Below are 14,770 nucleotides of genomic sequence, written 5' to 3' on the forward strand. Positions count from 1 at the left end.
TGTAGAATTTTTACCTGTGTTTCGATGATCAGAACTGGACGCTGCGCTTGAGCAGTGGCCTGACCACAGCTCTGTACAATTCAGTCACAACATCTTCTGATTTGTACTGAGCTGTTTTCAATGATGTAATTTAATGTTCTCTTGGTTTGGTTGCTGTCCTATTTTGGATCAACGTCTCTAGCAGTGACTCTGCTAATCTGAGATTTCGAATCCTCTTCCCACTTCACCATAGCTAATTCAACACCATTCATGAAGTGTGAGTATTGATGTTTGTGTGGAGAACTGCAAGTGTAGACCCATATCTTATCACCAGCTGGTGCAACAGGTTGGAGCATTCCTTGAGCAGCCTTTCAGCAAGGCATTGCTTTAATCTTCAGCCCTCAAAGAAAAGGTAGTTTTAAAAAGCAAAGCGTCCACACACTGTCATATGGTTAAAACAGATGTCTGTTAGCCTGGTGCTACTGAAGTTACCATTCTCTGGGTTGGCCTCCATATCTCAGCCCACTGCTAGCAAAACTTCTTTTATTGTTTACAAAACTAGCAAGGCGCCATTTGGATTTGTTTCTGTCAATTCCAATAGATTTTTACTTAAAGGAGAATTGAAATGTAAATCAGATTTAGAAATTGTGTTTACTTCTTTACGCTTATTTTACTTTATTGACCAGGTCACCCCAAGGTGAGGGTTATTAAACAGCTGAAAGTTTTGTTTAATCTTTTTCTAACTTTTTTTTGTTTGAAGCTAAAGAACCTCATTGATCCACACAATGCACCAGCAGATACCACCTGTCCAAACTGTGTGCTTAACACATTTTATTATACCTGCTGTTCTGTCAGTTAGCCCAGATACCAATTGTGTCAGGCTGGGCTTAGTGTAAGATAATTAAGAGTAAGATAATTAGCCATTTAATTATCGATATGTGTTATGAGGTCTGTGGGAGTGGAGCACATTGGATTTTGTAACAGGGGTATATTCTGTAAATGATACCTTGTAGAACACAACAGGAAAAGGCAACCTGCAAGTTTGGAGCCAAGTTATAGAACTTTGAGTGGAGGTGGTGTGAGCATGGTGCCCAGGAGAGTGAAGGGAATTGATGGGAAGAACTGTCCTCTGGCCATGTTTGTGCACCTCCTTTTGACTAGCATAGGAGTTGGTCTGGAGCAAGTTACCTGCGTGACCCTAGTTTGTGGGGAGGTAAATGTGGGAATGTGGTTTGCACCTATTAAAGGGAAGGGACAAAGAGTCTGTAAGTGATAATCTGACGATGTAGGTGCATTGGACCTTATTTCTATTCTCATTTTAATCTTTAAAAAATTTTGTGTACATGTTGAGTTTACCCTACCTGTCAAATCATGTTTTTAGTTCCTGTAAAGAATCTCACCCAGAGAGAGAGAGAGAGAGAGAGAATGTGAGAGAGTATTGGGAGGTGCTGAAGGGGTAAAGAAACGGTTTGACCTCCACACTGTGTCTTATGATGTTGCAGCGATAGCAGATGGGGAGGCCTTAACCAGACTGGAATGAACTCACTGGACAAGTAACTAATATCAGTGCAAGCATTATAGGACAGACCAGAACAATTACCATGTCAATACCAGGTCATTTTTACCAGCAAGTAAGCCAAGGAATATCTGAACTGATACCAAACTAGCACCAGCAATTGTAAGGTCCCAGCTCTAGCATAGAAACACTATAATCTGATCTGGATATTCCTAGATCTCGCCCTCCCTGCCACGATTTCCTAAATTGACAATGAATTTGGTAGTTACTGATTAGTATAAGGTCAGTGGTTAATTTTGGTAATGGTTTATGGCAAAATTGCTGCAATGTCTGGAATTGAATGAAGTTTGTCTTGTATTGAGACTAGGCCTGGGTCCATTTTGAACTGAGTTGTGGGTTCAGTCTTTTGAAGCTGCTATTAAGGTTTCTTAAAAATTCAGAGGTTTGTAATAAGTTGGGGGCTAGGAAGAGAAGGGAATGGGGAAAAAGTGTCTGAAATGGTCATTCTTTAATTATATAAATGTGTGCCTATTTCTGTTTTTTGTGTGAATTATTGCTTTTGATGTAAAATGTATCGTTTCATCTTGAGAATTGAGATTTTTTTATTTTAAAAATCATCGCTGCTGTCCTGTATCCATCAATACATTTCAATTAAAAAAAAAGTCACAACAAAAATGTCTAATGGATTTACTTTTTAGACAAGGGTATAGAGGGTTACAAAACCAATGCTGGTAGATGGAGTTAAGATCAGCCATGAACTAATTAAATGGCAAACAGCCTCCCCCTGTTATGTTCTTACCCTGACTATGGTCCACACAAATCTCCTTTTACATTTTCCTAATTCTGAGGCATTATATACATGCAAATTGTTGTAGGATGAGCATGCTACAGACAGAGGTAGAGACAAAAACTTGTATTTATATAGCACCTTTATTAATGGGGTAAAATTTCTCACGGCGCTTCACAGGAATGTCATCAGACAAAGTTTGACACTGAGCCACATGAGATATTAGGACAGGTGACCAAAAGCTTGGTCAAAGAGGTAGGTTTTAAGGAGCGCCTTAGAGGAAAGAGGGAGGCCGGAGAGGTTTGAGGAGGGAATTTGAGAATTTTTAAGGTCCCAGGCCACTCAAAGCCTAACCATCAATGGCAATTCAAGCCTAATCCAGGACTGGCCTACATAATCCAGGCTGATGCTGTGTTAAGTGCAAATTCTTGCTTTCTCTTAGCTGCTTCACATTAGAACAAGGTACTACATTTCAAAGTAATGCATTGGGTGGTTTGGGCATTTGAGAGCTTGATAAAGTAAGATGAAAAAATTTGTATTTATAATACCATTCACAACTTCAGGGTGCCCCAAAGTGTGTTACAACCAATAAAGTACTTTGTAACAAAAACAAAAATAGAAATAGTTGGAAAAATTCAAGTCTGACAGCATCTGTAGAGAGGAACACTGTTGACGTTTCGAGTCCGTATGACTCTTCGTCAGAACTTTGTAAATGTAGTCACTGTTCTAGGAAATGTGGTAGCCAATTTGCACGTAGCAAAATCTTTCGAACAGTAATGTGATGGTTTGTTTCAGTGAGGTTGGTTGAGTGATAATTGTTGGCCAGGTCGTTAGAACTCTTGCTCTTCTTCGAGTAGTGCTATGGGATCTTCACAACCACCCGAGGGGACTGATGGTGCCCTGTTTTAATATTTCACCCAAAAGGTAGCTGGTGCAGCACTCCTTTTATATAGCCCCTCTGCCAGTGCGGTGCTTCCTCAGTACAGTTCCTCTGCCAATGCAACGCTCCCTCACTATTTCACGGCGTGTCAACCCAGATTTCGTGCTCGAGTCTGTGGAGTAGGGCTTAAACTCGGAGTACTCCCTATTGAGCCGTAAATGATAATGCAAGTTTAATTTTGCTCCATTTGTCTATTTATTCAAAATTGGGCATTTATCATAAGATAATTAGAGATGAAAAAGAATTAGGCTTATCATTCATTCATTCAAGCCAACTCTTAAATTGCCTCCACGACTTTGTCTTGAAGTTGTCTGTCCTATGATTAGATGAACGTCTGCTTTTCTGATTGGGCAAACCTGCAGTCACTCACCCAATGGACGATAGCGACCGGTCGGGGGGGCGGGAGGAACCCCTATCTTGTGGTGTGATTGGTTCAATGCGCTACAGATGCCGGGCTGCTATTGGTTCAAATGCCGTATCTGTGATTGGCTGTCGGCGGGTCGCCGTGATGCGGTAAAGATGGCGGCCGTTGGACAGTGCTCGGTTGCTGTGGAGAAAGAGCGGTGGCAGCCGCTGTCCCTCACGTACGTCGAATATCCCCCAGGTATAGCTTCTCCTGTTAGGGCTTTGCAAGAATGATTCTCGGCTGCCTTTAGAAATTTTTACGGGCGAAGAAAATAAACGGCGAACGGTCGGTGCAGGGAGAAGTCGCAGCCTTGTTTGCAGGCCTTGTTGGGGGGCGGGGGAAGGAGAGTCTCCGCTGGTTCGCAGCTGCCAAATACTGCGCCTTTAATTTGTGTGTGTCCGGCCTCGAACTACGCATGCGCAATTACACGATGTCCTTGCTGCCAAATCGTGTCCGCATCTAAAACATATCTACGCATACTCGGCGAGCCCCCAGTCTGAGGGCGCACGCGCAGACTGGGCCGGCTGCGCAGCGCGTGCGCAGTACGTCCCAGCGCTCAGGCAGCGAAGAGCTGTCATGGTGAAAATATTTATAGCAATGACTAATGAGAGATTATAGTAACTGCAGTGTTAGATGTTTCGAAGTCGTTTATTGGCTTATCACATCTTAAAAAATTTGAAGGAATAGCATCTTGTTAAGAAAATTTTGAAGCCAGAGTCTCGTTGAAATTTTTTTTTTTTAAAAAGAAATTTGATAAAATGCAATGTTAAAGGGTTCGGGGGTGTGAGCAGGATAGTGGGGTTAGCCAGGGTGGATCAAGTGGAGAACCACCCTCTACAGAATAACTGATCTGTTTCTATGCTGAAATATTTTACGGGCCAGTATCGGGCTGAGAAAAGGAAGTCTTGCAGTTCTGTGGAGCTTTCCAAGACCACAGGCACTCCAAAGCACTTTACAGTCGATGGAGTACTTTTTAAAGTGTAGCCATTATTGTAATGTAGAAAACGTGGTGGTCAAGTTGTGCACGGCAACCTCCCAAAAACAATGATGATATATTGATCAGATAATCTGTTTTAGTAATGTTAGTTAAGGGATAAATATTGGTGAGGACACCAGGGATAGCTTCCCTGTTCTTCTTCGAAATAATTGTGCTGTGGAATCTTTTAATTCCCATTTGAGAGAGAGCAGATGGGGCTTCTGTTAAACGTCACATCTGAACGATGGCACCTCTGACAGTGCAGTGCTTCCTCAGTACTGCACTGCGCTGCACTGGAGTGTTGGCTTTGATTTTTGTGCTTCAATCCTGGAATGGGATTTGAACTCAAAGTCTTCTGATTCGGAGGCAGGATTGCTATCAACAAAACCACAGATGTCACTTGAGCATAATTATAACAAAGACTTGTGTTTTTAGCACATCTTTTACCACCTCGGGAAGTCCCAAAGCTCTTTACAACCAATTAAGTACTCTGGAAGTGTGGTCACCGATATAAGTAGGAAAACCTACAGCTAACTTTCACACAGGCAGCAATGTGATAATGATGAGTGAATCTGTTTTAGTGATGCTGGGTGAGGGGTAAGTATTGCTCAGGACACTGGGGAGGGAGAGCTTCCTAGCTCCTTCTTGAGATGGCACATATGGTCTTGGTTAAACATCTCATTTAAAAGAAGACACCTATGACAGAGCACTCAAACTTCTAACTCTTGAGTTGAGAGTGCTGTCTCTGAGCCAGTACATAAATACTTGAACAATCTAAGCTGAATTGTGTTATCTCAGTGAAGGCTGAAATGTTGTCAGAAGCCTGACCAAATGTAATAGTTGAAGCACTAGCTTGAAATTTTATTTTTTTGACCATAAATTAGTGATTTATTTGTTGGCCCTTTGTGAAGCAGTTGGGAGACTGGCTTTACTGCATTTAAAGATTGTTCAAACATAAGGAATAAACACCAATGCAGATGTATTATACCCATTGTAATTGGGTTTGAAAGCTTTAATTGGTGTATAGTTTGGTCCACCAGTCTTTCTACACCAAGCAGCCCGTAGGAGGCCAGCCCAAGGTACTGATTCCCCAACTTGATTTTCCAGTCTCTGCTGCACTTTGGAGAGGGTGGGGAAAGATGCCAAGTGGGAATTGATTTGCAGAGTAACTGTGTTTTGGGAGTAGGTTGCCTGCTGACTTTCACAGCTGTGACTTGGTGCATAGTATAGTAGGGGTCTGATGAAGGGAAGAAAGCAAAATTAAAACATACCACAAAATGCCTATTCAGAGCCTTTATAAATCAATCAACTGACCTGATCAGTCAGCTGTAACCTGGCTGAACATAGACACAAGACCTTGCCTTTATCACTCTGCAAATTAAATCTAGGTTTCATCCTTGATTCCGAAGTAACACACTCGATCTCTGAGTCCGATAGTCATGGGTTTAACCTCTTTTCAGAGACTCGAGTGTGTATTCCAGGCTGAGGGAGTGCTACCCTGTCTGAGGCCTTCTCAAGTTAATGGTTAAGATCCTACGGCACAATTTGAAAATATTTATCCCTAAAAACAACAGCATTAAATCAGATTATCTAATCGTTATCACATTACATGTGGGATCTTGCTGTGCTCAAATTGCTCACCTTGTCTCTCTACATTACAAGTGACCATCCTTTGAAAAAGTACTTTTTATCCTTTCATGGGATTTGGGCGTTGCTGGCAAGGCCAGTACTTGTTGCCCCTCCCTAATTGCCCTTGAGAAGGTGGTGGTGAACTGCCGCCTTGAACCGCTGTAATCTGTGCGCTGTTTGGGAGTGAGTTCCAGAATTTTGATCCAGTGATGGTGAAGGAATGGCAATATAGCTCAATGATAGTCAATGGCTTGGAGTGGAACTTGCAGGTGGGGGTGTACCCATCTACCTGCTGCCTTCTATGTGCTAGAGATCACCGGTTTGGAAGGTGCATTTCATAGGCTATAAAGTGTGTTGAGACTTCCTAGGGTTGTAAAAGGTGTAACAGGTGCAAGTCTTTTGCTGTCTTCCCATAGACAGTTTTGTCTATAGTCTCCCAATGGGGCTGATTCCATTAACTCCCCTGATAATCAGCTATATAATGTGCGCCCTACCTGTGAATCACGATGCTCTTACTGTAATTTGCTTTTTTGGATGCAGGCCACTTTTATTGTGACTTCATTGTTTACTCTATCTTCCCAGCTGATGCCTAGCCCATTACTTGTACAACACGTTCCAAAAGCATCCAACATTCTGGCATCAGTAGTTGATCATAAACAATTCCTGGCATTTGGTGTATCCAATTATCTCATTCATGTGTCCCTTTGGGATAAATATTTCCAAGTATACAAGTTCATCCACTATTTCTGTCAGCTTGCTGTTGAAGTCCAATTGCTTGAATTTACCTTCATCTAGGCTGTTTCTTCAGCTACAGGTGTAAACTGCAATGAATGGCAACGTGACTTCACAAATATACTTATTGCCAGTTTGCATTTACAGCAAGTCTACAGCATGAAAACAGACCATTTGGCCTAGTTTGTCTATGCAGGTGTTTATGCGCCACATGAGCCTCCTCCCACCCCTGTCATCTCACCATGTCAACATACCCTGCTCCATCATGTACTTATCCAGTTTCCTGTTAAATGTAAAAGCAAAAAACTGCGGATGCTGGAAATCCAAAACAAAAATACCTGGAAAACCTCAGCAGGCCTGACAGCATTTGCGGAGAGGAATACAGTTAATGTTTCGAGTCCGTATGACTCTTCAACAGAACTAAGGGAAAATAGAAAAGGGGTGAAATATAAGCTGGTTTAAGGGGGGGTGAGACAGGTAGAACTGGATAGAGGGCCAGTGATAGGTGGAGATTGCCAAAAGATGTCACAGACAAAAGGACAAAGAGGTGTTGAAGGTGGTGATATTATCTAAGAAATGTGCTAATTAAGGTTAGAAAGCAGGACAAGCAAGGTACAGATAGCCCTAGTGAGGGTGGGGTGGGGTGAAGGAATCGAAAAAGGCTAAAATGTAGAGGTAAAACAATGGATGGAAATACATTTTAAAAAATGGAAATAGGTGGGAAAAGAAAAATATATATAAATTATTGGAAAAAGGGGGTGGGGATGGAGGAGAGAGTTCATGATCTAAAGTTGTTGAACTCAATATTCAGTCCGGAAGGCTGTAAAGTGCAACAACTTTAGATCATGAACTCTCTCCTCCATCCCCACCCCCTTCCGATCCCCCTTTTTCCAATAATTTATATATATTTTTCTTTTCCCACCTATTTCCATTTATAAAAAAAAATGTATTTCCATCCATTGTTTTATCTCTACCTTTTAGCCTATTTCGATCCCTTCCCCCCACCCCACCCTCACTAGGGCTATCTGTACCTTGCTCGTCCTGCTTTCTACCCTTAATGTCACTATTAGCACATTTCTTAGCTGATATCACCACCATCGACACCTCTTTGTCCTTTTGTCTATGACATCTTTTGGCACTCTCCACCTATCACTGACCCTCTATCCAGTTCTACCTGTCCCACCCCCTTTAAACCAGCTTATATTTCACCTCTTTTCTGTTTTTCCTTAGTTCTGTTGAAGAGTCATACGGACTTGAAACGTTAACTGTATTCCTCTCTGCAGATGCTGTCAGACCTGCTGAGCTTTTCCAGGTATTTTTGTTTTACCTCTTAAATGTACCTATGCTGTTCAGCTCAACTATACCTTGTGATAGCAAGTTCCATATTCCCAGCAATCCCTGGGTAAAGAAGATTCTCCTGAATTCCCCATTGGATTTATTAGCGCCTATCTTAAATTTATGGCCTGTAATTTTGGGCTCCCCAATAAGTGAAATCCTTTTATTATCTTCAGGATCTCTATTAGATCAGCCCCTCAGCTGGAGAAAACTGCCCCAGTCTTTTCAGTTTGTCCTGATGGATATAACCTCTCAGTTCTCACATCATGATGAGGGTGGATTTGATTGAAACTTACAGAATACTGAAAGACCTGGATAGAGTGGACGTGGGGAAGATGTTTCCATTAGTAGGAGAGACTAGGACCCGAGGGCACAGCCTCAGAGTAAAGGGAAGACCTTTTAGAACAGAGATGAGGAGAAACTTCTTTAGCCAGAGAGTGGTGAATCTATGGAATTAATTGCCACAGAAGGCTATGGAGGCCAGGTCATTGAGTGTATTTAAGACCGAGATAGATAGGTTTTTGATTGGTAAGGGGATCAAAGGTTACGGGGCGAAGGCAGGAGAATGGGGTTGAGAAACTTATCAGCCATGATTGAATGGCGGAGCAGACTCGATGGGCCGAATGGCCTAATTTCTGCTCCTATGTCTTATGGTCTTGTCATCCTAGTAAATCTTTTTTGCACCTTCACCAGCACTTCTATATCCTTTTTGTATTATGAAGACCAGAGCTGCGCACAATACTTGCCAAATGTGGTCTAACCAAGGTTCAATACAAGCTTAGCATAACCTCCCTGCTTTTCAATTCTCTTCCTCTCGAAATGAGCCCAGCGCTTAGTTTACTTTTCAAATGGCTTTTAACTTTCATAGCTGCGTATAGGATTAATTGTTGTTTTGCAGGTGAAATGGTGCAATTATAAATTATAAAGGCCTTCTTTCTTCTATTACACCTCCATCACCCTACCCCCATGAAACATGGATGAGCCTTTTAAATGAAGCAATGCAGATAAAAGTTCGACAGTAGGAAGGAAGCTCAGTTAGTAACACTCTCACCTCTGAGAGTCAGAATGTTGTGGATTCAACCCCCACTCTAGAGACTTGAGCACAACAAGCTAGGCTGATACTCCATTGTATTACCAAGGGAATGCTGCACTGTTGGAAGGGCTGTCAATTGGGTTAATTGTTAAACTGAGTTCCTGTCTTCCCCTCAAGTGACCAGAAAAGATTCCCAGATACTATATAGAAGAACAGGAGTTATCCCTGGTGTCCTGGTTAACATTTATCTCTCAACCATAATCACTAAAATGTATTATCTGGTCATATAAGACCATAAGACGTAGGAGCAGAAGTAGGCCATTCGGCCCATTGAGTCCACTCCGCCATTCAATGAGATCATGGCTGATCTAATAACCCTCAACTCCACTTTCCTGCCTTTTCCCCATAACCCTTGATTCCCTTACTGGTTAAAAATCTGTCTGTCTCAGCCTTGAATATACTTAATGACCCAGCTTCTACAGCCCTCTGTGGTAAAGAATTCCACAGATTGGCTACCCTCTGAGAGAAGAAATTCCTCTTCATCTCTATTTTAAATGGGCGCCCCATTACCTACTCAACCTCTCCTCATAAAATCCCTCCATATCTGGGATCAACCTAGTGAACCTTCTCTGGACTGCCTCCAATGCCAGTATACCTTTCCTTAGATAAGGACCAAAATTGTTCACCGTAATCTAGGTGTGGTCTAACTAGTGCCTTGTATAGTTTTAGCAAGACTTCCTTATTTTTATACTCCATTCCCTTTGAAATAAAAGCCAACATTCCATTTGCCTTCCCTATTACCTGCTGAACTTGTTTGTTAGCTTTTTGGGATTCATGCCCAAGGACTCCCATATCCCTCTGTGCTGCAGCCTTCTGCAGTCTTTTTCCATTTAAAGAATCCTGCCAAAGTGCATAACCTCACATTCCCCACATTATATTCCACCTGCCAAGTTTTTGCCCACTCACTTAACCTGTCCATATCCCTCTGTAGACTCTTTGTGTCATCCTCACCACTTGCCTTCCCACCTATTTTTGTGCCATCTGCACACTTGGCGATAGTACATTCACTTCCCTCATCTAAGTCATTAATATATATAATAAATAATTGTGGCTCCAGCACTGATCCCTGTGGCATTCCATTAGTTACAGGTTGCCATCCCGAAAATGTCCCCCTTACGCCAACTCTCTCTCTTTTATTAGTTAGCCAAACCTCTATCCATGCTAATATACTACCCCTAACACCATGGGCTCTTCCCTTATTAAGTAGCCTTATGTGTGGTACCTTATCGAACGCCTTTTGTAAATCCAAATATATTATGTCTACTGGTTCTCCTTTATCTATCCTGCTTGTTACCACCTCAAAGAATTCTAATAAATTTATCAGATGATTTTCCCCTTCATGAAGCCATGCTGACTCTGCTTGATTAGATTATGTATTTCTAAATGCTCTGCTTTATAATAGACTTCAACATTTTCCCAATGACAGATATTAAGCTAACTGGCCTCTGTTTCTGGGAGAGTGCTGTGTGCAAATTAGCTACCCTGTTTCCTACATTATAACATTCTAACACTTCAAAAAATACTTCATTGGCTATAAAACACTTAGGGACATTATGAAAGGCACTATATAAATGCAAGTCTGTCTTCTGGCTAATGTTTCCATGACCAGGCTTCGACTCTTAGTGTCTTGAGAAGGAAAATGACTGTACGTGGCTTTCCTCCGGGTGTATTTTCAGTTGGGCCTTGCAATAAGAATAAGTCTAAAAAATGTATAGATACATGTGAATATACAAACTAAAGGGTAAAGCGTTATATATTTTAGTCTGTCTGAAACAGTTGGGTTTTGGGTATATCTCTGGGGGCATTAGATATCAAAACAAGAAAGTGATGTTGAATTTGTAGAAAACTTAAGTTGGGCCACATTTGGAGTATCGCTTGGTGATCTGGACATCCCCTTGTAGGAAGAATATTTGAGCCATGGAAAAGTTACAGTGAAGTTCACTTGAATGATGAGTTATGATTTTGAAGCATTGTTTGAAAAATTAAGGTATTTGCCAATGGAACAGAGAAGGCTAACAACTTTTCAGAATTACAAGAGACGGCGAAAGATTATTTCTGCTGGTTGGCAAATCAGTCACATATAAGCTGAAACTCACTAGCAGATTGAAGGCGAAAGTTGAAAGAATATTTTTCACACAATTAGAACTGGGAATATCCACGTGCCTATTGAGACAGGACCATTACATCTTTGAAAAAGAGAGATTTTGAGGTGATATGGGAGTGGGAGAAGTTGGATTAGTATAACTCCAATGTGAGCTAATGACTGGCACCAGTGTTGTAATTTTAAAAATTCAGTAATCGATAGGACACTCGTTATAAGATGGTGGCGATCTGGAACTCGCTGCTTGTAAGGGTGGTAGAATCATCAAATTTAAAAAGTACTTGGATATGCACTTGAAGTGCCATAACCCGTAAGGCTACGGAGCAAAAGTTGAATTAGGCTGGATTTTTTTTTTTGGATTGATCTTTTTCAACAGTGGGCCAAATGGCCTCCTTCAGTACCATAAAATTCTATCATAAGCCTTGCCACGATTAGAGGAAATTTAACAATGTCGAAGTATCTTGACAAGTTGCCCAATTTGTGAATGTTCCTGCTTTCAGCACGTTTATTGTCAAACCTTTTTTTTAAAAGCCTTTTTTTTATCTTAATTTTCCACCTTTGGTTATTTGATAACCAACTTGAATAGGCTTTTGATAGACCATTCTGTAATTGGTCTTGGGGGGGATGTGTGAGAATGGCCCCAGAGTGACACATTACCAACTTGTTTCGCCCCCTCACTATGGCTAATTGTCTGATTTTTCATGTGTTACTCCAGTTAGGTCAAGTCTTTGAATCACTGTATGGCATCACTCTTCTCAATAACTGTAACCTCCCTGTTGTACTATTACCATGCCCTTGAACTCTCCACTTCTATCACTCTGGCCTCTTGGTGATTCCTCTCCACCTCCCTTCACTCCACCATTGGAGATCGTGCCTTCATCAACCTCAGCCCCACACTTGGATTTCTCTTCCTAAACCCCTCAACCTCATTTCCTTCAGGAAACTTCTGATTACCCCTCTTTATATTTCTTCAACACTCCTCCCAAACCTCTGACCACCACCAACTAGAAGAACAAAGACAACAGGTGCATGGAAACACCATTGCCTCCAACTTCCTCTTCACATTACACACCATCCCAACTTAGTCATATATCACTTCTTTTATTGTCACTGGGTCAAAATGCTGGAACTCCTTCCATAACAGCACTGGGAGTACCTTCACCACATATCACATGATTTCAGAAAAAGACTCACTGCCACCTTCTCGGAATGGGCAATAAATACTGACCCTCCTAGAGACCCTCCTTTTTCATGAAGTGTCATGGTGTATTTTTCTGTGTTAAAAGTGCTATGTAAATGCAAGTTGTAATATTGGGAATCATATTGTGTGGGATTGCTGGCATGAATCCACATCCTACCCAATGTGTTGGAGCTTGAATTGGAGCTGCAGGTTAATTATCTGCTGTTCAGCTGTAATTTTACTGATATTGGGATTTTAGATTCACTTGCACAGAATAATCATTTGCCCATTGACAGTCTTTCTATATAATGACCTATCTGTACAAACGTGAGATAAAAGCAAAAAACTGCGGATGCTGGAAATCCAAAACAAAAATACCTGGAAAAACTCAGCAGGTCTGGCAGCGTCTGCGAAGAGGAACACAGTTAACATTTCGAGTTCTGTTGAAGGGTCATTTGGATTCGAAACATTAACTGTGTTCCTCTTCGCAGATGCTGCCAGACCTGCTGAGTTTATCCAGGTATTTTTGTTTTTGTACAAATGTGAGAATGGGTTGTTCCAAAGAAGGCTCCCCGGCTCCTCACTTGCACAGCCTGGGTAATCTCTGAACTACCCAAGTCCAACAATTAATGATTATCAATAGCTGGCTGCCAGATCCCTCCCAATCAGCCTTCAGTTCAGTACTCCTCATGGTTAGGAGCTGCCCAAGCAGTAATTGGGCAACAATTGTTAATTTAAGAACTGACACACTCATTGATCCAAATCTATGCTGTGCTCTTACCATGTGATGAAAGTTGATTTTATTTTAAATCACAGTTTGAAAGGTAGAGGGAGATTATTTTGAAACCCCCTCATATATTATGAGGCTGAAGGCAAAATTGCAAAGTTGATTAGAGAGGATGTGTAGGTCCGAAGCTTTGATTTAAATGAATGGAAAAAGAAATCCACGGGTAGAGAAACCTGCCTCTCCTGTTCAGCAGAAAAATCTTTAAGGGAAGCATGGGGGGATTACCAAGTGGCTTCAGGATCTCATTGTACCATCCTCGTGGGTGTTGGAGGGGCCCCTCTCACTGTGTGCATGTGGTTATCTCTGAATTCAGCTAGTGCTGTTTGCCCCAAAGAGCAGAAATAAGCTCAGAGGTTTGATTTTGCAGGGGAATCAAGGGAAAAGGTGTCAGTTTGAAAAATCAATAGTGAGTTAAAAACAGAAAAGTGAAACAACATTTTCAGAACCTGTACCTGATAGGGTGTGTTTTGCAAATTAAAAATCAAATTTGTTTATCCTCCAATGTAACTACCCAATGGCCTTCCTGAGAGGGTAAGTAACCTGCTGCCTTGTCTACACTGATTCTGCTCCAGTCTTTCTTTGGACTCCATTTTCCCCAGTCCTCATCAGAGGTGCCGAGTGAATGTTACAGCCCTACCCACAGTACCTTGACTATGGTTAATTGATGAATTTCAACTTTGAATTGTACAGCACATGAGGCGGCCATTTGCCATCCTTTTGAAAGAGCTATCTGAGTAGCCCTATCCCTTTGTTGTTAGCCCACAGCTGTGCATTTTTTTTCCTCTTCAAGTCTTTATCCAATTCCCCATTGAAGTATTGAAGCCAATGAAGTATTTTTTTGAAGTGTAGTCACTGTTGTAATGTAGGAAACGTGGCAGTCAATTTGCACACAGCAAGCTCCCACAAACAGCAATGTGTTCATGGCCAGATTTTTAAAATAGTGATATTGGTTGAGGGAAAAATATTGGGCTGGTCATTGGGAAGAGCTTCCCTGCTCTTCTTTGAAATAGTGCCATGGGATCTTTTATGTCTATCTGAGAGGGCCGACAGGGCCTCAGTTTAATATCTCATCAGAAAGATGGCACCTCTGACAATGCAATGCTCTTTGGTACTGCACTGGGAGTGTTGGCCTAGATTTTGTGCTCCACTCTCTCAAGTGTACTCGAATCCACAACCTTCTGACTCAGATGAGAATGTTGCCCACTGAGTCACAGCTGAAGCTAGATTGTGGAGAAGTGAGCAATCAGTGTTTGTTTCATCAGCAACAACTTGCATTTAATGTAGTATAACATCCTAGGGTGCTTCACAG

General features: G+C 41.6%; 1 protein-coding gene across 1 annotated transcript in view; it reads left to right on the forward strand.

Annotated features, from left to right (window-relative positions):
* The first annotated feature begins 3,697 nt into the window (after positions 1-3,697).
* Positions 3,698-14,770, forward strand: part of dolpp1 (dolichyldiphosphatase 1) — a 28,231-nt gene continuing 17,158 nt past the window's right edge. The window contains exon 1 of the mRNA XM_078550189.1: positions 3,698-3,826. Within this exon, the coding sequence (XP_078406315.1) occupies positions 3,742-3,826 (85 nt within the window). The 5' untranslated portion in view covers positions 3,698-3,741. The remainder of the gene's footprint in view (positions 3,827-14,770) is intronic.

This window comes from Cetorhinus maximus, chromosome 10, assembly GCF_964194155.1.
Source record: "Cetorhinus maximus chromosome 10, sCetMax3.hap1.1, whole genome shotgun sequence".
Classification (NCBI taxonomy): Eukaryota; Metazoa; Chordata; class Chondrichthyes; order Lamniformes; family Cetorhinidae; genus Cetorhinus; species Cetorhinus maximus.